Source organism: Thamnophis elegans, chromosome 3 (assembly GCF_009769535.1).
Source record: "Thamnophis elegans isolate rThaEle1 chromosome 3, rThaEle1.pri, whole genome shotgun sequence".
Taxonomy (NCBI): domain Eukaryota; kingdom Metazoa; phylum Chordata; class Lepidosauria; order Squamata; family Colubridae; genus Thamnophis; species Thamnophis elegans.
In genome coordinates this window covers 115,081,866-115,106,609 of record NC_045543.1, presented here as the reverse complement: position 1 = coordinate 115,106,609, position 24,744 = coordinate 115,081,866, and the positions used below count along the sequence as shown (strand labels likewise).

Genomic DNA, 24,744 nt, shown 5'->3' with positions numbered 1-24,744 from the left:
AAAGAAAGGATTAGCAGAATCAGAGAAACACTATGGTTTACAAAAGAACTAAACAAAACGTTAGGCTGAGCATTTTCAGCATTAAATGAATGCTACCTTACTACAGAGAACTTTCAAAACCAAAGGCTCCGGTTTGGCTTTCAATTTTCAATGAAGATTGGCAGGGATGGAATGGGGTAAAGTAGCTGTAGACCAACTTCAAATCATTGCACAATGTAACATTTTATTGCATCAGCTTATTTCCTGGACCAAAATGTAAACGCCTTATGTAGCAACACTTCACTGAAAGCTCTTTTAAGAACCACAGCTAGCCAGAACTGCTTGCGGGAACCAATCTTCCAATTTATCCTGAGTTAAACTGATTATGACTATTTTGTATGTATTGTTCACAAAGCCTTGATACATGATTATTAATAATTTCCATATTACTCATAGTCTTTCCATTTTAATAAAACCCTCAAAATTGTGAAGAAGCATGCATTACATTAATAATTCAAAATACAAACATTAAAATAACATAAAAATAAAGAAGACTACTCAGGCAAAATTATGGGCACTTGTGGTTGAAAATGAAATGCAAATCACCCTTGCTCCCATTAGAATACTGCTGCCATATGAATGAAAGATGACCAAAGCTGAAAAAAGACATCTGACTGAAATGCTTTGGTTTATTCACAAGGTCTGCTGCTTACGTTGCTTTCATCTGAGGGCATGGGCTTGATGATGCTGTTCACAAACTTATTCACATGCTCAAAGTGCTTTGTCATCTCTGTTGCCAAGACCATGTCAATAATTGCTTGACGAAGGGTACGATAATGATTTCTGAAAAGAGGAAGAGCAATCTGAATTCGGTATGGTAGAACTGATTCCTGATTTCCCATGTAGCAGGATAACATCGGCAAATCCATTTTTGACTGTACAGGTATCTCCTTGCAGTGTAACAGTTATGTGTTACTAAAACACGCAATTCGACTGCACTACAAGTGGGCTTTAGCTTTTGAGGCCCATGAAAGTAGGTATGGCCAAAGCCAGCAGGTCACAAATTCAACAGTAGGCTTCCTTTGGGGTAGGGCACCAACCTTAAGCACTCAAAGAGCCATTTGGACCCATTCCCCACAGAAAAGAAAACACCAGAAGCCACAAAATCTGGGTGGGCGTAGCCAACTTGACATCAATCACTCCCACCCAGTCACATTCTTGTGACTTTTCACAAGAAGAGTCATAAAATGGGTCAAAACTCATTTAACAAATTTCTCACTTAGCAACATAAATTCTGGGATCAATTGTGATAATAAGTCGAGGACTACCTGTATACAGATAGTTCTTGATTTACAACCATTCGTTTAAAGATAGTTTAAAGTTACAACAGCCTTGGAAAAAGTGATTTATGACCTATCCTTCAAGTTATGATTATCATACCACTCCTGCACAATTTAGGCATTTGGGCAATCAGCTCACACTCATGAGATTAAATTACATCCTACAGTCATCCTATGGATCATCATTTGTGATCTTCTCTGCCAGCTTCCACTGAGCAACATCAGTTGGAAAGGCCAGATTCACTTAAAGATCAGGTGATTCACTTAATCAGAGTGATTTTCTTAATCACCATGGTAAAATGATTGCAAAATCAGGTCCAGTCATGTAATGACTTGCCTAATGACGACACTGCTTGGTGACCAAAACCCCAATTCCAATCATGATTGTAAATTGTGAACTAGTACTTTTCCATAGTTGTTAGAAATATATTTTCATATTAACACATTACATTGCAAGGTATTTAATACACACTTTATGCAAACATACAGTAAATCTCCACAACAAAAAGAGTTCTGAGAGAGAGAGATAAATGTGAATTTCATTTGGAATCACATTTTTCAGATTTGGATATTCTGGTGAACTGATATTCATGAATCAGTTTGCTATATTACATATGGTGACTAATGAAGAAGACTAAATTTGCACACTACACAGAGATCCAAACCCTATTCCTAGGCTCAAATCCAAGAAATTTTTTGAAGAACCTAACCTGTTGAGATTTTTAAAAATGTTGCACTTGTTGTCTTTTGTTGTCAGCTGGAAGGCCAGAGCTGTGTGATGGCTTTCTAAGACAGCAGTGTCATTGTAGAGAACAGCCAGTTCACTGCCTGCATTGCACAGAAAAGAATTGGTCCGTCCTGGATGATCCACGTCATGAATTGTTGCCGCTATTAATGCAGCCACTTGGTCTAAATGATCAAGGCTTCCCTAGAAGGAAAAATTAAGTCTTTATCAGTTAAAATGTGTCAATCAATAATAAATTTGCACTCATATATGAATTCATGTAGGCAATATACATGGTTTTTCAGTAACATTTCCCTGCGATTCTTTATTGGTTTACCTATTCTTGTAAATGCAATGATTAGGAAAATGCAGACTCAATTATGTGAAATGTAGAGTCACATTCCAGAAATGTCTGGGGGGGGATGGCTCCCCAAAAAATCAAGGTGGCAGACAATGCTACAGATGAAGCTCCATCTCTTGTATGTGTATCCCAGACCCCCTGGCTACACAGCTGCCTTACAGCAGATGGAAACACCAAGTTAATCCTACTGTGTTAAACATTTTAAGCAGGATTGGATGCTGTTTTATAGTGATTTTTTTCCCTTACTCAGTGAAAGAATCTGAATTTATAATTTGAGAAAGGCTTTCAGTTAGTGTGCTTACAGGCAAGCCTTTTGTTGTGTTGTTGCCCGATCCAATTCTCAAACAGTTTGATCATGGTAGGGAGAAATCCATTATTTTTGTCCATTTGTAACCTCCTCTTATTTTTCTCTTAACTTCCATCTTTTATTTTACCAGAGACAATCAGTTAGGAAAGGAAAGATGGATACCTTTTCCTCAGCATGTAATCTAAACGTACCTTTCTGTGATTTTCAAATCACTGCTTCTTGACTCATCTTTCTTTCTTATAAAACGAACTTGTTAATAATACTTGAACAGGAATAGACAATCATCAGCACAAGCTGTACCTTAACTCTTTCTTTCCCCAGAAAAAATGCTGTAGCATGCAGAACATCTGCTGCATGAGTAGAGTTATGGTAAGAATTGGAGGAGTGGTAGTTTGCTTCAATCACTTGGAACCATGCGCGCAGTGTGGTTTCTGAACAGTTTAAGAATTCACAGATGCCAAAACGGGAAAAAGTTTTCAAACCCAGGTAAACTAATGGCCTGGAACATAACAAGAGAAGAATGAAGAAACAAGGTCACTCATCACTGAACTTCTTATGTTTATAGACTTTGGTTACTAATAGTTTAACTTTATTAGATAAACTACAGGTAGAACTCAACTTACAACAGTTTGTTTAGAGTCCGTTTGAAGTTATAATGGCATTGAAAAAAGTGACTTATGGCTGCTTTTTACAGTTAGACCGTTGCACCATTTCCATGGCCACATGATCACAATTTGGATGTTTGGCAACTCATATTTATGATGGTTGCAGTGTCCCGGGGTCATGTGATCACCTTTTGTGATCTTCTGACAAGCAAAGTCCATGGGGAAGCCTGATTCATTTAACAACTAACTGTTACTAACTTAACAACAGAAGTGATTCACTTAACAACTGTGACAAGAAAGATAATAAAAGGGGTCAAATCTTACTTAACAACCGTCTCACTTAGCAAAATAAATTTTGGCCTCAATTATGGTTGTAAGTTGTAGTTGTAAGCTGTCTACCACCACTCTTGCTTCATTATAAATAGAGGTCCCGTTTCCCCAAAGATAACCAACTAAATGACAGCTGAAAGAAATTCAGAAGGGAGACTAAAGTAAAAAAATAAAGGTCCAAATTGCAAAACAGTCTGTAATAGGTAACTGTCATGGCTCTGTCAGTTCCCAGTCTGAAGGAGGAAAAGGAGTTGGAACTAGGACATCTCCCCTGGAACATCCAGCTCTTCCAGGCCCCTTTGGCTTGGCTTGGTTTGGTTTTATTGGACTTATATGCCGCCCTTCTCGCAAAGGACTCAGGGCGGCAAACAACATAAAAACACATATAACAAAAGTTAAAAAAGATTAAATAAGAAATCCAATAACCTTCAATTGACAATTTAAATCAAAATTAGGATTAAATTAAAATTAACAATTTAAAATTAACAATTAATTCATTCTATTCAGGCCAGGTCGGCTTGCTGAAAAAGCCAACTTTTTAGGGCACACTGGAAGGACCGGAGGTCGGGGATTATACGAAGCTCCGGGGGGAGCTCATTCCAAAGGGAAGGCGCTCCCACAGAGAAGGCTCTCCCCCTGGGGGTCATCAGCTGATACTGCCTGGCCGATGGCATTGGAGGAAGTGGTCAACTGGATGGGGAGCTGCCTACTTTCACAAATGCAGTGGAGGATCGGCTACAGACGATCAGTGGTGATGAGGGACAACAGATCCTTACTGACAAGGAAAAGCTGCCTCCCCACCTGATTCACTGTCATGGAGAGTGAAGTGGAGGGAAGCTCAGAGAAGGTCTGTGAGGCTGCTCGTGAGGAGGCTGCCTTGTCCCTCCTCACAAGGAACACCTGGCACAAGGTGATTTAACCAGAGGTCAGGGGAGGGTGTATTTGTTGGGAACAATCATTTGTCTCAGCATGCATTCCCATGACTTTTGGAAATCTCAACTCATAGACTTTGACTCATGTTTCAACCTTAGGATTTACATACCTTGCTTTGCGGACACTGACTGGATTGTGGTTTAAGGACCTTGTTTTGCAAACTGTGCACCTAGTTTGTGGACCTTCAACTTTCTTCTTGAAAATGGCCTCCCCCAGGCTCCGGAAGCCCCCCAGAGACCGGAAACGGGCCCATTTCTGGACTTCCGGAACCTCCAGGAGGCTTGTTTTTCACCCTATCAGAGCCTCTGCACTTACCTGGCATCCAAAATGGGCCGCATGGAGACTCCTGGGAGGAGTGGGGTGGGGTGGGGTGGGGTGGGCAGGGCCAGCATGTCCTTGCAACTACTGGTTCGGCTAAGCAGATGTAAAATTAGCATGTGGTTTGCCCGAACAGGTCCAAACCGGCTGAATCCCATCCCTGGCCTTCTGTCATGGTTTATGTTAGATCAGCGAGAAACAGCAGGCGAGAGGCGCAAGTGAGTTTCAGCACTTTTTATTGCAAGAGTAAGTGACTGCAGTCTGCCCGCTGGGCTGCTGGAGCTCGCCTTTTAAGGAGCTCTGGCAAACCAGCCACCCAATGACAATAGTTTAAACTTCCCGGGGTTTGGGCAACCAATCCCTGATGAGCATGTGAAAACATGTAAATTAAGGAGCTCTGGCAGCCCATCTGGTCAATGGCAGTTGTTTAAACTTCCCGGGGTTTGGGCAACCAATCCCCGGATGTGAAAACATGTAAATTTAACAATGTCCGGCCTGCCGTAACAGTTTAGTAGTGCAATAAAAGACTTTATTGATGCATTTGCCTATGCGAACTGGGTCAGCACAGTGACACAGCCAAATAATCCACACAAATTTCATTTATGACAAACTGCCTGCAACTTCTATTTTTGTTCATCTAATGAACATAGATATAAAGCTTGCCTTTTATTTGTAACAGCTTCCAGTTCAAAAATGTTAAAGTCCCAGCTCTCTTCATTATCCAATAAGTGTGCAATGCAGGGCGGAGCATCACTGATAGTGACTGGCACTGAATGGCTCTGGTTCATATCTGTACAAATAGGGAACAGGCAGGTTATGAATCTGTAAGCATGCGCCCAATTGAAAAACCCTTAATAAAAAGGAAGTCTCAAGGCTAAGCTGGAGATATTAGCAAGCTTAAACAGGGTGAAGCCCCATGCCTCTGGAAAGACATGGAAAACATACATGTAAAATTAGGCTGCTGGAAAGGAGTGCCTTACCTTCTTATATTGTTATATTCAACGTTGTATCTTAACCAGGGGTATCTTACCCCGTGAGCAGGGCTTTGAACTAGAAACCTCCTAAGTCCCTTCCAAATCTGTTATTCTGTTATTTCTTGTATTACAGCAGAACAAACTTAATGAATATTTTCTGTCTGCACTACAAGTAGTCTGAAGTGATAAAAAGGGATAAACTGATCTTTCCAAATGTTGTGTGAAAACCTATTACATCTAAACTCTTTATGGACCAAATTCAATATATAATTAATGAAATAAATTAAGACAATTAGAGTTTTGTATTCCTGATTTTTTTCAGCAAAAGCATTTTTTTCTGCAATATTAACACAAATAAACAAATAAAAAGAGAGTTTAACATAGAACTTACTTTTAGAAAAGACATACTCATTTCCTGACAGTTTTTTCAAGCCATCCTGAAATAATGAAAAGAAGAAAAGCATTCTATATACGAAGAGAAAAAAGATGCAATTACATTTCAATAAATATAATTTATTATAAATATTAAACAGCAAGTTAGTGACATTGCTAATAGATACTACATGAATATAAATGTTAAAAATAATAATAAAAGTGTCTATATGTCTATATAAATGTTCTACATAAGCTGCAAAAAAATAACTGAAAATGCAGTGCAACCTGATTCCTATCCATTATCTAATAAGTACTGTTTTATTTGTTCAAGGTCTACTAAAGTAGGTAGCGAGTTTTCAATTAAAAATGAGAAGATAACAACCAATCTCTTCTACCACACTTTCCAGCATTCATAAAAGTAAGATGTGGGTTTACAGAATTTTCATCATAAACCTCAGCTTATGGGTTTCATGAAAGGATGTTGAATTGAATTGAATTTATTGCATTTATATGTTCTTATGATTAGTCTAGAAGAGGTATTTCATAACATTCTATTCTCCTTATGGCCAAGAATCTAGAACTGTTTCTCTTCCCATGACTAAACTCCTTGCTTTTATACATTTCTTTTTAGTATGTTTTTAATGGTTAAGAAGTACAGCAAAAGGACCCCTGATGACGATAACCTGTTTGGATTCCAGCCAGGGTTGGGTTCTGGCAGTCACTACTGCCGGTTCACTTGTGGCTGCCCCGCGCATGCCCGCACAGTTAATAAAAATTGTTCTGCCCATGCGCAGAAGCAAAAGACAAGCCACCAATTTTATAGTGAAACTGATGATGTGATTTATGTCTCTTTACTCACAGTCATCAATCCTCCGACAAGATCACTAGTATGAGGGTCATCATCTTTGGTTCCTAACTGTGGAGAATAAAGTTCTGTTGTTCGTAAGATTTCCAACACTCTATCCAAAGCTTCTGCTACAGTCACCGGACTATTCTCTTGAGCTGAATTGATTATATTAATAACCTGTAGGGTTACAAATGGAAAAGAAATAGCAATGCCACTGTTGATTTCAATCCAGTGTATTTATAAAATCTGTTGGCAATATTGAGTTACCAATATAAAAGAACTATGAACCGAATAAATGAGTTGGCTTTTAAAATGATTAACTAATTCTTCAATCAATTAAATTTTAAAAAATTGCATATTTTAAAAATTCACTATACTCACTTTGTACAAAACAACCAACAATTCAGACGTAGAAACACTTATTTATAGTAAATCCCAATATCTCTGGATGACATGAATTGGTATTTCAATAAGTATAATAAAAATGGATGTGCTCATTTTATTTTTTATTTTGCAAAGGATTGTTGATGCATAAAATGATATTGGAAAATCTTTGCGGACTTCCGGGGGGGAGGAGCCTGTCGCCGAAGGTGCTCAACGGAGCCCCTCTCAGAGTTCTGGTCTGTATATCTAATTAAGATCAATAGATATCACCCTTTTCTGGCAGAAAGGGGCAGGCAGAAGCTCAGGTGCTAGGATTTATTCGTAGTTCACAGCCCCCCTTCTTTTTTTTTTTGGGCTGCAAACGGAGAAGAGATCCAGCGTAACTGAGCTCTTATCTTCAGCCAGTTCTTCGCAGCTGCCTTTTTGCAGCCCTAGACAGACGATCCCCCCCCTCAGGACAATGATAAATTGCTTAAAGCAACTTAAGGCTAACACGAGCGGGTCTTACTCCTGTGATGTTCCTTTTTTTATAACTATCTAAACACCAGCCTTGTTTTTCCTTTGAAACTTCTTTGTTCAACCGGGTTTCAAAATGGCGTTTTTACTGTGTTGGTGATTGATGACGTAATTAACCGGCTTTATCTCCCCGGAGATTGCTACTCATTAACAAGCAAAGTCTACAAATAATTTATTGAGAACTGACCAGGTGAAGACACTGCTTATCCGTTTATTCTCAGCTTTTATCTATAATGCCTCCCAGGTCTAAGCAGGCAAAAAAATCCCCCCCGCATGTGCTTAAAGAACTTGTTAGTAAATCGCTGCCTTTGCCTCCTACACCCCCTACTGGAGATTCCTTGACACAGGAGCTTTTTTTAAAAATACTTAATGACTTTAGACAAGAAATCAAAGAATTTGTGCTGGATTTATGCGATAAAATACAGACTAAAATTGCCCAAATAAAGGTGGATATGTTCGAAGTTACGTCTACTTTGACAGATTATATCGAAGAAATGGAGACCAAACTGGAAACTTTGGAGAAGGCTAATTCTAATTTGACTTCCAACATCCAAGCATTACAACAAGAGATTAGAGACACTCAAACACAACTTATAATGATAAATTATAACAGAAAGGCGTCTGCAATAAGAGTCAGAGGACTGCCCGAAAAGAAAGGAGAGAACTTGAAACAGACGTTTGTAGAAGCTTTCAGCCATGCGGTGGGAGGTCCGGGATTCAATTTTGATTGGAATATTCGAAAAATCTATCGCCAGAATTCGTGTGTAGCAGAACAACGACAGCTTCCAAGAGACATAATTATATACTTCTTCACAAGAGAATCCAGAAATGCGATCATCCAAAAGTTTTACAATAACAGGCTCCGAATCGATGGCCATGATTTGTTTGTCTTTAAAGAGATCCCGCTCCAGATGCTGCAAGCAAGGAGAGGCTATACTTTTTTAACCCAAGAACTTAGAAATCGTCAAATACAGTATAAATGGGAAGCTCCAGCTGGAATCACAGTTACACTCGAAAATCAAAGATTTCGTATTAATTCTGTCTCGGAAGCCCGGGACTTTTATTATAAAACTCTGAAGGCGGGGCTTCTTGACTCACTCGGAAATGCGGAAGGACAAGGTGAAGGAAAGACAAGCAGCAATTCACTTGGTTACAAGAAGGAGGGAGTTGTTCTCCCCCTACTGGAGAGGCAGAGGAGCGGAAACTGAGGATTTAGTCATATTTATAAAGCAGCGGGACACGTGGTTATAAGGCAGAGGGTTGCCTTTTCTTTCCGGAAGGGCAGAAGAGTAAAGAATATAGATCCAGCGATGTCTTTAAAATACTTTCTAAGCTCTTGGACTGATTAAAATTTTAGGATTTCTGTTTGGTATGAAATGGTAAAGTTGTGTACTGATGAGGAATGGAAAGAAGCATTGCTTATGTTGGACAGATATTATACGGGACTTTTATAAGACTTATTTGAATCTCAATCCAAACTGCGCATGAATTGTTTTCTGTGAGGAAAGCGGGGACTAAGATTTATTTGAATTGCGGTTTGGGATGAATGGAGTCGGGAGGAGTGGGGCAGAAGGGAAGGTGGAGCGGGATATCGATGAAGGGATCTTGGGATTGAATGAAGTGGTATGGATTTTGGGCACACATTTTACGGATTTATATACTTGAAGTATAACATAAAAAGCTCAGGATTTTAAAGTGAAGAGCGAGATCCTAATTTTATGGAATTTGGGCTTGGGAGGAATGGAGAGGAGAAACGAAGGGTAGGAAGATGAGTAGCGAAAGTATGATTAGATTGCTCTGTATTTGAAGATAAATTGATTTTTGTATAAACTAATATTTGAATATAAGGTTAAGAAAGGCTATCTGGAGAGTCTACAGGAAGATGGGGGTAAATATCAAAGAAGTAAGGGACGAGGACAAAATATAAATGGAATGATTTATATTGTTTAAATTTTAAGAATGATGGGAGGCTGAGCATAATGCAAAAGATTTTTAAATTTTTTTTTTAATTTACTTTTTCGTTTTTTTTTCTTTTTCGGAGTGTTCTTTTTTATTTTATTTTTATTATTATTTTTAATAAGATATTTTAGAAGGTGAATGGTATTGAACTGTGCCGGGTGTGGGACCTGGGAAGTCGGAGGGGATTAGGGAGGGGGGTTCATTGGGGGTGGGTGGGTGGGTGGAGATATAGTTTCAATATATAGAATAAGAAGAATACACTTGTATACTGTTGATCCTTATCTTTTCTTTTTATTTTTCTCTTTTTTTCTTTTTTTTTTTTTCTTCTTTTCTTTTTAGCGAAATTTTTAGTAACTGAATAGATTAAGGAAGAGAGAAATGCGCCATAGTGAGAAGTAGAGGAAAGGAAGAGGGAGAAGTAAGGAGGGAGGAAGAGGGGAATGTAAGGAGGATGAGAGGGGAAGGAGGGTGAGGAAGGCGAGAAAAGATAGGAGGGGAAAGGGAAGTAAGAGGGGTGATCGTTGGAGGGAGAAAGGAAAGTTGGAGGGGGAGAAGAAGGGGTGTATGAAAGTGATAGGTTGGGTTTATGATGAGTTGTGTTTAGGTTGGGGTTTTTCTTTTCTTATTATTATATTATTATTATTGCAAATATTCAGTATATAAGTGAATGTACAAAATTGAAAATGAAAATGAATAAAACATTTAAACTGTAAAAAGAAAATCTTTGCCTCATACCTTTGTAATTGGAGCTTCTATTGTCATGGAGTGGATTCTTGCTATAGATGAATATCGATGATTCTGTAAACTTGTTGCTGCATTAAACGGAAAAGAATTAGGCTTTAGAAAAGGCTACTTGAAAAATTTAAAAATGCTACTCTCTTATACATGGTATTATTTTAAATTAGATTGTCCCAAATGACATATTCTTATGTTGCATATATAGATAGTCCTCACCTACTGACTGCTGGTTCAGTCACTGTTCAAAGTTATGATAGTGTTGAAAAAAGAGATTTATGAGCATTCCTTGAAGATGTGGCCTTTGCAGCATCCCTTTGGACATGTGATTGCAATACGGGAATTTGGCAACCAACGCATATCTATGTCAGTTACAGCATCCTGGATCATGTGATCATCATTTGCAGCCTTCACTGCCAGAAGCAAAGTCAGGGGAGATGTCAGCAAGAATTCACAAGTCATGTGACGACTTGCTCAATGACTATGGGTGATCCATTTAAGGACCACAGTTGAATATCATAGATGAGGCATAGCAACATGATATTTCACTTTGTATCTGTGTTGCTGAGTAACAGAATTGCTAGTCCTAATTGTGGTCTGTACAAGAGGACTGCCTGTATGATTAAAAAGTAAGAAATTGCCTATTTTTCCCGTTGTTTAAACTTATCCCGCCTCTTCCTGCTATTCAATAGCCAAGATAGCTGGGAAAAGATTACAATAAAATATTAAATCAAATGACAATCACTTAAATCATCAATTATAGTTCCATTTAACATAGGGCTCTGAATATTATCTCCCACATATTTCATTTCTTACCATCACTACTTTGAGAAGATATTGATTTAGCATCAATGGATTCTTTCCTTCTGTTCTTGCATCTGAAGGAGTGAGAGTCTATAAATGTTAAAGGAAGGGATTTAAAAAGCTGTAGGATTTATTTTCACAGCCACATTTTTGCCTCCATATTAAAAGACTGATTTTTAAATTGCCTCCCAGCTACAGATCAGAAATTTAAAAACGAACCCTTCTTCAATTAAATAGGGAAGGATAACAGAAAACAAAGAAACCAACTTCTTTAATTTCCTAATTTTACTACTGCCTCATTATATGATAAACTTGATTTGATTTAAAGATAAAGTTTTGGAGATGGGAGAGTACCACAGAGCAGATACAGGCAGTGAGAAGGCATGATTCCAGAGTTCAATGAGATGGCATAGAATAGACCCAGCACATGCCCTCTGTACTAGATCTGGTAAGGTTGGCAGAAACATTAGGAGAAGTAAGTAAGTAGTTTGGCCCTATGTCACGTAAGCATAATCTATACCAGGGGTGTCAAACTCAATTTCATTGAGGTCCGCATCAAGACGGTGGTTGACCTTGCGGGGCAGGGCAGGCATGGCTGACTGGGTGGGTGTGGCCAGCTTGACACTGCTCTCCAAATTGCTGGCATGTTTCCTCTTTGCATTGGGTAGTCTGGGCCGAAGCCACACCGGCCCTCTTCGCACTGGGTAGACCAGGTCAAAGCCATGCTGGTCTGATATTTCTTCTTCGCATTGGGTAGACTGGGCCAAAGTGATGCGGGCCATTTCCTTACATTTTCCAGGATGGCCCTGCGGGCTGGATCCAACCACATCACATGCTGGATTTGGCTCGTATGCCTTGTGTTTCACACCCCTGATCTGTACCCTTTAATCAAGGTCAATCTCTTAATTCTATATTCTTCTATTTTCTTGCAATATTATGTCACAAATTATTTTAATGACACATTCTTCCATTTTATTGCATATATTGCAATTTATATTTTTCAATCTAATGAAACATACGTGGACTGAAAAGACTGATTAGCTTAAGGTTCTCTTCATATATAATAGAAGCAGTCTACTAAAGAGTAATAATTTTAGAGTTTAAACTACTTCCAGATTTCAGACAGAACTTCAACTCCAGAAGCAACTATCTCCGCATAAGTGCCATAATATATAAAGCATTCTTCAGCCTAATAGTAGGACTAGTTCTGATTCTTCAAATAATAGAAATACTATTTTCTAACCTGATTGAAACTGATCTCCTGCACACTTTTCATCATCATGTATTCTGTAAGTCTTGTGTTATATGAAAAAGGAAAGACAAAAGAGACATATAAGTTCCCATCCTAATAGCTAGATAAAGACCTGCCACAAAGCGTATTTAGCAGCGACTAGCCCTTAACTTTCTTAATCAAAAACTGTTGAAGGCCACCCAAAACCATTTTTTCAGACAGCTGCAACTTGGAGGTATTCAGGGAATTGACTTTGTCTTCTATCGGCTTTCTTGGTGGGATGTCAAACAGAAAGTTAAGTTATTGTTGGAGGCCAAGAGATTCCCATCTCTACTATATAGTTTGCTTGTGCTTATATCATAAATCATCTGTTGAACCAGCTGTTATCTCTGTATAGATACCTCCTCATTACATTGGATCTGAATGACTATAACAGTATAATTTGAAATACCACAACTTTCCGCGACAAAACAGAGAAATTTGTATCTCATTAGCGGTATGCAATAAAACATAGGAGAGGCCGCAAAAATAAAAGCAAATCATCTTGCCAACCAGCAAAAGTTCACTGTCTCAAGATCCTTATTATGATAATGTGATTTTACATTTATATTTTAAATAATACATAATTAAAGACTTTGGGAACATCTGGTTGTTAATAAGAAGGCAACAAACAATTGTACAATGGGAAAATCATACCTGTTTGTTTCTATCATTGCTGCAACACAGTTTTTTGATAGATACAAAATGTCGAATTTTTCTATGAATATAAAAAGAATCCACTATTATCAAATGCAGTATAAAAAAATCTAGATACAATTAGTTTATTTCAATGCTGTATTTATTACATGGCAGTTATTGAGGTCATTCTATAAAACACCGATAACATAACTGGCACACACTAATATTGGTGTGAGGGAAAAAAGGATCAAGAACACAAGATGACCTTCCAGCAGAATCCTGTACATGTAGAGCACAGGTCTCAAATTCGTGATGTCACATTGTCATCACATGATGTATCACAACTTTTTCCCCTTTGCTAAAATGGGGGTGGGAGTGGCTAGGACGTGAGGCATCCGGCCTGCGGGCTGCAAGTTTGACACCCCTGATACAGAGCAACTGATGTAACAAAACTCCATCTAAGGCTTCAACAGAAACTTCCGCCATCTCACTGAATGAGATAAATGGTATTTAAATTGTTTAAAGTTTGTAATATGCCTGAGATAATCAAATTCTTAACTTCTAACCGTCATTTTAATTTAGCAAAAGGCATTAGACATTCGAATGATGGAATCCCTTTGCATTGTCAACTTTAATCTTTTGTAAATTCATAGATGAACAGGGATTAGAGTTATCATATACAGTTATCATACCTCACCAAAGTACATCCTTAGTAAAGTGAGTTAAGTATTAAGCATTTACTTATTTAAGCATTAAGTATTCTTGTCATTCTTTCCGATTTTTTCTGTTTTCCTCTTATATTCTAAATACATCCCATATTTTCAATTTAGTTTACAAGCTTGAGGATTAATTATGCAATTAATGAATTCTGAGATAATGAAAAAGCAGTATTTTTTTTTCTACAGAAGATAGAAGAAAAAACTAACAAGCTACATCATGGATGGCAACATTTGTCATCTGAGTTCTGCTACATAGCCTCTAGGTCTCTCCAAGTGCCAAAGACCACCTAGCAAGATGTGAAGCAGAAGAACAGAGTTAAATTATTTCAACCCCTTTGGTGCAGAGTTTAAGGGTAGAGAAAGTGATAGGAGCCCCCTATATCTACGGTACTCTGATTTCCACTTTAAATGAGTGCGTGTGTGTGTATGAAAATCCAAAGATAATATTACTCAGATTTAGTTATGCAGCTTATAGGATAGGTGCTACTTATCCCTGGTTGGATTTAAAACAAAGAGAAACCATGTCAACAGAACCTGATTCGAAGAGCAATCTTATCACCTATAAATATAATAAATAAATAAACTTGATACATGTCACACACGGTCTATGCATTTTTTCATTAACACACTCACCCTCCTTGACCTGTCACAGGTGTTATCTTAACATGCTGTTGGATATTATCTCCTGATTTTCTTCGCGCGTAATAAACTCCTTGCCATTCCTAAACAAGTCAAGTGAAGCCATAGTCAAAAAAGTAGTCAATCTGCCTTACTAAAAATAATAAAGTATGTTGCAGTCCTTCTCAATGTGTGATCTAGTCCCGTGATGGTGAACCTATGGCACGGGTGCCACAGGTGGCACACGGAGCCATTTGTCAGGGCATGTGAGGTGTTGCCCTGTTAGCTGGCCAGCGCACATGCGCGCGCTGGCCAGTTGACTTCAGCCTTCTTTTGAGGCCATTTTTTGCCCTCTGGAGGCTTCCCTGAAGCCTCCAAAGCATGAAAAACCAGCCCTATGGGCAAACTGGAAGTTCAGGAATGGATCTCCGGTTTGCTCGTAGGATCGGTTTTTGCTCTCGGGAGCCTTCAGGGAAGTTTCCTGTAGGCTCTGGAGGTCGAAAATCTGCCCTAAGGACAAACTGGAAGTCACCATTCCCGAACTTCTGGGTTCCCCGTATATCGGTTTTTGGTCCTCCGGAGGCTTCAGGAAAGCTCCTGGGGCCTCTGTAGGGCGTCCAGGGGGGAAGGCTGTTTTTGCACTCCCCAGGTTCCTAGAAAGCCTCTGGAGCCTGGGGAAGGCGAAAAAACTGTGACAAAAGCAGGGGGGGTTGTCGCTAATCATGTGGCATACCAGTGCACGACCCCCCCCTGTGTCCCCCCCGCGTTTGGCACAGTAGCAAAAAAGGTTTGCCATCATTGAGCTAATCTTTCCCAGTCAGGTGGCCTTCTGACACTTTCATGCAGCATGTCATATTCATATGTAGCACACATACAGAGAATCACAGATTTTCTTATTTTAAAAAACCTACAAAAAAGTCCAGTTGCCTCCTGAAAAAGCACGTTTGGATGACCAGGACATGGTCATTGAGAATCTCCATGGACTTATAGATATAAAAGGGGTCATGGACAGCACTGAGCTCAACCTTCTGCTCCAAGTTAAAACATCCATGGCAAATCCTCTCCAGTAAAGGAGAATACACATCACAGTGATTTCATTCATATTCAGATTGTAATAAAAATTACATTAAAGAATGCAAAAGCATTGGTAATTATCACCCACGTTTCCTCTTTTGATGGATGTGTTGATTGTATCCAACAAATCTGCATGATTTCTGTCACTTTTTGGAAGCTCTGTAAGTTCTTTCCCTATTAATTCTCCTTTTTGATAGCCCATCATCTGTTCAAAGGCTGGGTTAACATACTGTAAAAAAAATGAAATGAAGTTTGTAAGAAAGTTTAAAATCAATTTTTGAAAAATTTCATATTCTGTTTGCACAATCCCAGTGTGGGAAACCTCCAATGCAAATACCTAAATAGAAAGACTTTGCTTTGTATTCCCTCAGTGCAAATGCAACAATAGAAAAAAATTCCAAAATAATATCCAAACAGAATTTATAGCCATGTGCAAAAGTGGGGATTCTTTCCTTTATTAGTTTAAAGTGACATTGATAAACAATTTTTCTAAGGAGAGTTGTCCATACCTGAATAATATGATCTTCACTAGTTATTTCTATTGCTTCATGACAGTGTTCTAGTGCAGTGAATACCGAATTACAAGCCCTGTAATTAATAAATAAATAGTAACTATTAGAATCTATGATGGAACAATTAAGATGCTATAACTGATTTGATTTGATTTGATTTATTGCATTTCTATGCCGCCCTATTCCCAGAGGGACTCAGGGCGGCTCACAAACCAAGTAGGGGGGGGAGAATACAAACAGGAGGGGAAAAAAAGACAACGGACAAACAACTACAACAATTTAAATACACTCAACAACCACACAATTCGAGCAGGGGCGGGGAACTCGTCAGCCCTAGGCCTGTCGGAACAACCAGGTTTTAAGGGCTTTGCGGAAAGCCTGAAGGGTGGTGAGGGTCCGAATCTCCACGGGGAGCTCGTTCCAGAGGGCCAGAGCAGCCACAGAAAAGGCCCTCCTCCGGGTGGTAGCGAATCGGCATTGGCCAGTAGATGGAATTCGGAGGAGGCCTAATCTGTGGGATCTAATAGGTCTGTTGGAGGTGATTGGCAGCAGGCGGTCTCTCAAGTACTGACTAATTCCTATGCAAATTCTTGGAAATAGATCACCTTCCTGTAAAAAATATACTTTTTAGAAAGTATTAGTTTACTTATTAGTATTAGTTTACTATTAGTATTAGTTTACTATTAAACTATGCAAAATTAATGTCATTAATATATAGTATGAATGATGTACTATTACTATTGCAGTAATATAAATAGATTCCACTTCTCAAATAAAATTATAACTTTTATTTGGCAGGAGGAAAGAAATCAGAAAGGCATGGACTCAAATTTTCCAGCTGTTTCCTCAGACGTATTGAATATGCATGTTTTTATTTATGTCACAATTTGCATTTTGCATCTTGCATGAATGTGGAGATCCAGTGATCAGTCTACCTTTGCAACCTAAGCACAAAGTGGCACTTTGTGGGGAAAATGTTTCTGATTAGGGAAGTTTAGAGTTCCACATAGTAAAGCAGGAGGTGGCAACCTACAACATACAAGTTGCAGGTAGTCGAAATATATTTATGTGTCTTCCTGAGATTGTACCAATCAGTGACGTGCGGTGAAGTTGATACCTGGTGAGGCTCAGCAGGGCAGCGGTCAGGCTCGGCGGGGGGGGGGGAATTTGCATCGCGGGAGCAACCAAGTGCCCGGGTCTGCAGCAAAGGCAACCAAGGAGGAGGCTGCCTCTTTGCTGCAGACCTGGGCGCTTGGTGGCTCCTGCGATGCAAAGTGCCCCGCTGCCCCCCCACTGTCCCAGCCTGCGTCCACTGCTTCTCCAAGCTCCGCCACTGGAAGTCCCGGATCGCCTCTGGGGGAAGGCTGAGTGAAAAACGGAGCGAAGCTTCTCTGCGGCTTCCCGGCGCTGCCCAGAGGCTCTTGCAGGAGCACGTGTCAGCGGCCAGCGGCCTGGAGCGGCCCCGGCTGTGAGACAAGGGAGCACTTAAAGTAGCCGCTGCTGCTGTCGCCAGCACCGCCCCGCCGGGCGAAGGAGGGGTGGTGGCGGTGGCGGCAGCGGCTGCTTTAAGTGCTCCCTTGTCTCACAGCCGGGGCCACTCCAGGCCGCTTCGCTCTGCTTCTCACCCAGCCTTCCCCCAGAGGCGATCCGGGACTTCCAGCGGCGGAGCCTGGAGAAGCAGGCCGGGGCAGCGGGCGGCAGCATCGGGGATGGTGGGGCACTTTGCATCGCGGGAGCCGCCAAGCGCCCAGGTCTGCAGCAAAGAGGCAGCCTCCTCCTTCTCGCCCACTCCTCTCTCCTCTGAAGCACGCCCCACCCAATGTAAGCGTGCTCAAGAAGACACGATTGGCTGCTTCCAAATCAGGAGGCGGGAGAATTAGTGCCTCTTTTCCATCTGAACTTCTTTGCCTTTTAACTCTTTATTAACTTTTAGAAGGCGAAAAATTCCTTATGGAAAAGAGGCCCCGAGTTCTCTCGCCTCCTGCTTTGGTTAACACTAAGCAGACTCCAGGCCTCTGTGAGCTGGAATCCGGTAGCAACTATCTTGGCTTTAATTATTTAAAAAATATATATTTAAATTTCTTTCTTTTTCCTGAGGAGACTGGTGAGGCTCTGCCTCCCTTGCCTCTAGTGACTGCACGTCCCTGGTACCAATTGACATTTGGTACTGCTCACATGGGTAAATATTTCTATTGATTTTTCAAATAAAAATACATTTACAAAAATAGACAGATCTCTGGATGGATAGATGGATGGATGGATAAATATAGATAGATGATAGATGATAGATGATAGATGATAGATGATAGATGATAGATGATAGATGATAGATGATAGATGATAGATGATAGATAGATAGATAGATAGATAGATAGATAGATAGATAAGCTAAAACCATAAATGGAATGCAATCCATCAAACAGCATTAACAAAAATTAGTCCCAGCCATTCTGCAACATTGATCTGGTATCTACTGAGTTGGTTATTTTTAAAGGGTAGTTCTAGCCATTAACAAATTGTCTGATCTGGAGATACAAAGGTATGGAAGTACCATAGTAGAGATGAGCCCTAAAAGACTCTTGGATGAAGAAAAAAATTGTCATGCAAATATCTGTCAATTATTTCTGAAATATAGGCAATTAGATTTTTGAACTAATTTTTTTTAGACATATGTTTATTTTAACAATGACAAACCTACAATTCAAAAGTCAGAAAAGCTATTCTTAATACATAAATACCCAGCATCGGTGATACAGAATAACAGAGTTGTAAGGGACTTTGGAAGTCTTCTAGTCCAACTCCCTGCTCTGGTAGGAAACCTATACCATTTCAGACAAATAATTTTCCAGTATCTTTTTAAAACCTCTACTGTTGGAATATCCACAACTTCTGGATGCAAGTCATTCCACTGATCACTTGTTCTAACTTAGTTCTAGGTTTGTTCTCTCGATAAATTTCCATTCTTCTAATTCTGCCAAACATCTGGACAGAGTTATTTCGATGTAATACAACGACTCTGTTTTTTCTACTAACCCAGGGGATAATTGGTAACAAAAAATGCTTACATACCGTAATTTGAACTGTGATCGCACCTCACCATGTTCTATTTGAATCAGTTCATTGTAACAAGCAATGATGCTGTTATTCTCCAAAAATCTCTGGGAAATACGAAAACAAAAAGTAGATGTCACTGGTCATAATAATTTACTTCTACAATAATCTTTCTACTGATGAGTTAACCAACAAATACCTTTAGCTTGCAAAACACCAGACTCAAGAGAATGCAATTCTAAAAGGCAAACAATATAGGGGAAGCATGTAGATATTGGCTTCTGATTTCCCCCCAATCCTTAATAAATAGCAATGCTTTGAGCCAGATGACCCAGAACAATATTTTGAGATGTGACCCAATTGTATCTCCATAGCAAAGCATCTGGGGATTGTTTGTTTGTTTGTTTGTTTATTGGATTTATATGCCGCCCTTCTCCCAAAGGACTCAGGGCGGCGCACAACAACCCAATTAATATTAACAATAAAATTTTAAAAATTAGATTAAAATTAACAATTAAATCAATCATTTATTTTATTCTGTTGGGGCCAGGCCGGCTTGCTGGAAAAGCCAACTTTTTAGAGCATGTCGGAAGGACCGGAGGTCGGGGATTATGCGAAGCTCCGGGGGCAGCTCATTCTAGAGGGAAGGCGCTCCCACAGAGAAGGCTCTCCCCCTGAGGGTCGCTAGCCAACACTGTCTGGCCGACGGCACCCTGAGGAGGCCAACTCTGTGGGAACGCAGAGGCTACCGATGGCAGTAGATGGTCTCGCAGGTATCCTGGGCCTAAGCCATGGAGCGCTTTAAAAGTCATAATTAGTACCTTGAATCGCATCAGCTGCCAGCCGATCCTGTAGGTATAATGGCAGGCATAACTAATCACTGAAGCACCAATTTAAGGAAATAGGAATGAGTCTCCTGGGTGTTTTCTATTGTTCCAGAGGGATTTTTGTGGAGGTAAAATCATTTCTGCACTATAAGCTGGTGAATTTATAACATGCCAGCTTCATTTGTATTTTTTTTAAAAAAATTAAATGATTAAAAAAATATTTGGAGTGTGGGAGATCACATTAGTGCCCATTCACATCATGTTGCCAACTTTGTGTTTAATAAGAGAGGCCAGGATCCTTCCTGTTACTATCTATTGTACATATATTGATTTTACAACTCTTAGAATTACAACCTCTGACACTGGCTTGTAGTTCTAGAAGTAATATTTCCATTTGAGTGAGATGATTACCAGATTGGGAAAGGTATACTAGGGTAGAACTTCTCTCAATAAAAATATGATTTTCACAAAAATAATAATTGCCAAGGAAAAACAAGTGCTGTATTAGAAACTTGAACTGAACACACACACACACACACAAACACATACAGTGTATATATATGCATCTTCTTTGCTTACAAAATAATAAGCTGCTAGTGCCAGGTGAATGTATGCCTGTGTGCCTCCACCTGTGTGCCAGGTTAGTGTTTTCTTCTGGCAACTGGACAACTCACTGCAGTTTTCTTGGCATGATCTTGGAAGTGGTTTTCCATTGCTTTCTTCCTAGTGCTGAGAAAGAGGGACTGGTCCAAAGTCACCCAGTTGGCTTCATGCTTAAAATGGGACTAGAATTCATGATTTCCCACTTTCTAGCCTGCCACAGCTGCACCTCAGGAACAGTATTGTGGAAAAGTAAGCAATGTCACCATTAATAGAAATAATTTCTATATAAATAGGATATGAACCTGTTGGATTTGCAACAATTATTCATCCCTTTGTGACACCACAACTGGAATATTGTAATTTGCACTTGATAAAGATACTCTTGAAATATGTCTGGAAAATGACTGCTGAAAATTATGGTTGTTAGGCTACTAACACTGATTGGAAGTTATTTTCCAGGTATAATTTCAGGATTTGTGTTAACCTTGAATGCCCAGTACACCTTGCAATGTGTGATTAACTGAAGGACTGTATCTCTTAGCACAGATGCTAAAATCTTCAGGAGATGCATTTTAACACCCCAAAGGACAAACTAATGGGAATGGGCAAGGTTTCATTAGTTCAAAGAAAAGAGACATTGCAACAAAAGACAGAGGAGAATGCTGTCTAACTATATATAGTATCACCATTTATCAAGTCCATCAGCAATTTCCCTTCCTAAAATATAAGTGGATAAATGATACATGAAAACAATCTCAAGATCTCTCAGATCAGGCGAAATTCTCATCCATCCTTCCACTCTATGAAAGAGCAGAGGAAATAGAAATAAGAATACTGCAATTGAAAGATTAGCTCTGCAAATGGTATCAATGGAAGATATTTTCTTTCTGGGATATGGCATGAGCTATCCAGATGATGTGTTGCTGGCACGTAATGGGTTGTATTTTGTAAGGACAAATAAATATGTCTTTACCAGAACAATTTCTAAGCTTGATCAGGGTTGAAACAAAGCCCTGAAATAAGGACCTTGGATGAATATTTGTATATTGTAGAATGTGGGAGTGTTTGTGAAACTGAGCTTTTAAAGCCGCTTTGTGGAAGAAGCCAGAAAGAACATTGACCTATAAAGTTCATTGGCCCGTGCAGTGAATTATGAGTTTGAGCTCATTTTGTTTATTTCCCATACTCTGAACTAAAATTCAGAGTATGGGAATTAAACAAGATAAGCTTGAGTTCTCCATACAGAAATTCACGTGTGATTTATTAGATGTAACAGAAATCAAGTGACATGATTCCCATTGTTAGAATATAGCAGTGATGGCAAATCGTTTTGACATCAAGTGCCTAAACTGGAAGGTGTGTGTGTGCATGTGTTAGTAGGCCAGCTGGTCTTTTGGTCATTTTCCAACGATTTTTGGGCAATTTTGGGGATGTTTTTCAGGATGTTTCGCCTGATCTGTTCAAGAGCCAAGGTGGCGCAGTGGTTAAATGCAGCACTGCAGGCTACTGCTAGATCAGCAGGTCAGCGGTTCAAATCTCACCGGCTCAGGGTTGACTCAGCCTTCCATCCTTCCGAGGTGGGTAAATGAGGACCCAGATTGTTGGGGGCAATATGCTGACTCTCTGTAAACCGCTTAGAGAGGCCTGAAAGGCCTATGAAGCGGTATATAAGTCTACTGCTATTGCTATTGCTATGTTTCTGGCCCAGAAAACAGCCCGGAGAATGGCCCGAAAAATGGCCTGTTTTTTGGCTGTTTTGGGGGGTGTTTTTTGGCTGTTTTCTGGTGCTCCAGCTCCCGGGAAGACCAGCCAAGCAACTAGAAGAGCAACTGATGATGGCGTGCATACCTCACAGAGTGGGCTCTGCATGCCACCTCTAGCACACATGCCATAGGTTCACCTTCATGGGAATATAGCAGCCAAAGGATGCAATATTGTATATTGAAAAGTAAATTAGAAAACATTAAGCTGTATGTTAAACAGCATCTATTTTTGCTTAGAAATCCAAATGAATGAACTTAGTAACATTGTAGAGATTAGATGGGTAAATGTAAGTGGAGGAACAAATAAAAGCACTGTCTTTGGTATCAACATATTCAAGAAAAAGATGAAAATTTATTAATTTATTGACCACTTGCAAAAAAGGTAAAGTATGCATATTGATCCACATTGCAGGATTATATAACAAAAATACTATTTTGAAAGGATAATTCTAATATTTAAATATGTTTTATTAACTGGCAAATATGATATTTTTAATTTACTTTTTATTATATAGTTATGAACGTTATAAAGAATTATGTTTAGAATGAAAGAAGGATATTTATCAGATAAGGAAGAAGGGAGTCTCAGCTTTTTCCTCCTTGAACAAACAACAGTTCAGGTTAATCACTGAGGCATAGGAAGTGCCTCTGTTACCTATTCAATAATTATGTTAATGCCCATTCTTTGCTTTGCTTATCTCTCTCTCCCCCCACACACACAGAGTTTATGAAATATACTGCACAGGTTAATGATGGGAGGGGACTTTGTCTGAACAAGTTGGTTATCATTGTTGCTGCTCTGATGACAAGTGTACAAATATGCGAGAAAGATAAGAAAGAAGTCTTAGTGGGGACAGGTGATATGATTCATGCCAGTGGAGGATGAAAATATAAGAGATGGTTATCAGCAGGGGTAAGCAATCTTTTGGGTTCAGTGGACACATGTAGAATGTTAGAGCCTTTACACATTTTCACCAAATGTTTAGGTGGGATGGCCAGTCACAAAATATCAACTTGCTACATGCAATTATTTCTTTATACTATATCTTAGTTATCTGAATATATTTACTCTCCCTGTGGGATCCAAAAGCATTGGATGATAGAGATTGGGGGCTTTCTTTTTACATCAGGCAGCTTCCCTTTTTGAGGAAAATAAAAGTCATTCAGGATTCCAGTAGGTAAGGTGTGGTCTAGCCCTAATTTCATATGAGCTTAGATCTAGTGGTTACAGAGTTTTAGTATTTATAATGCTCCCATTCAGAGTAAAAGTCCTTCAACATATATACTACCATCACAATTCTTTTTCTTTTCTTCTCCCTCTCCCTTAGGCCTCCATAACACCCCCTGATGCTCTCTTCAGTTATCTTCCTTCCAGCTGCAGTTTCTTCACAACTTCTTATCCTACTGGGAAATTGCCTAAGTCTTAGTCTCTTTTCTGTTTCCCTTCTATCTCAGCTTTTTTCCAGATAGTTCATGGATGTATGGATGAATAAAGATGGCTGATGGCTAGAGAGAATGCTTCCTGCTGAAGCATTCTCAGAAAAAAGAACAATAGTGGTGTATGTAATAAGACATAAGCCTCACCAGAATAGTTTGCATTCTAGGGGAGAGGTCAAAAAATATATCAGTAACAATAGTTTTATATTACATCATAAGGAGACAATAAATCCAATGTTTTTGCAGGACGATATGGTATATTATGAAAACAGAAAGATACATATAGTAAGGAGGCATGCTAAAAAGATGGAACTAAAAGTTAGAAGGCAGACTGATTTTTAAAAAGTAACCTCAATTAAGTAAAGGCTAACTAAAGCTTTGTTCTTTCAGAAAAACAACAACCATAGAATGAAGGCTTAATGGAACAAACCTTACCTATCAAGATATTCTAAAAACATAGAGCCAAGTAAAAGAGTACATCTTCAAGAATGAAATCTGGCAAGAAATCTGAGGTTTAAATAATTTAGAGGTAGCTCTCAATTTGCAACCATTTGTTTATCTACTATTCCAAGTTAAAACACAGATTAAAAAAGTGATTTATGATTGGCCCTCCCAAATTATCACCGTTGCGGAATCCCCAAAGTCACATGATCAAAATCAGAGTGCTTGGCAACTGGCGTTTATGACGGTTACAGCATTCCAGGGACATGCCATTGTCATTTGTGACCCTCCCAGCAATG

The 24,744-nt window shown here is 39.3% G+C and overlaps 1 protein-coding gene across 8 annotated transcripts in view; it reads right to left on the bottom strand.

The window, feature by feature from the left end:
- The window catches only part of PDE8B (phosphodiesterase 8B), a 55,306-nt gene that overhangs the window by 3,587 nt on the left and 26,975 nt on the right, over positions 1-24,744 (bottom strand). For 3 of the 8 annotated variants that reach the window (XM_032213365.1, XM_032213366.1, XM_032213367.1), the window contains 14 exons: positions 19,393-19,481; positions 16,321-16,399; positions 15,900-16,040; positions 14,753-14,841; positions 13,419-13,479; positions 12,735-12,786; positions 11,504-11,581; positions 10,688-10,764; positions 7,106-7,270; positions 6,263-6,308; positions 5,561-5,687; positions 3,012-3,210; positions 2,030-2,247; positions 693-822 (listed from right to left, as the gene is read on the bottom strand). In XM_032213365.1, the coding sequence (XP_032069256.1) occupies positions 693-822; positions 2,030-2,247; positions 3,012-3,210; positions 5,561-5,687; positions 6,263-6,308; positions 7,106-7,270; positions 10,688-10,764; positions 11,504-11,581; positions 12,735-12,786; positions 13,419-13,479; positions 14,753-14,841; positions 15,900-16,040; positions 16,321-16,399; positions 19,393-19,481 (1,551 nt within the window). The remainder of the gene's footprint in view (positions 1-692; positions 823-2,029; positions 2,248-3,011; positions 3,211-5,560; positions 5,688-6,262; positions 6,309-7,105; positions 7,271-10,687; positions 10,765-11,503; positions 11,582-12,734; positions 12,787-13,418; positions 13,480-14,752; positions 14,842-15,899; positions 16,041-16,320; positions 16,400-19,392; positions 19,482-24,744) is intronic. The other 5 variants (XM_032213371.1, XM_032213372.1, XM_032213370.1 and 2 more) reach the window with 4 other exon arrangements.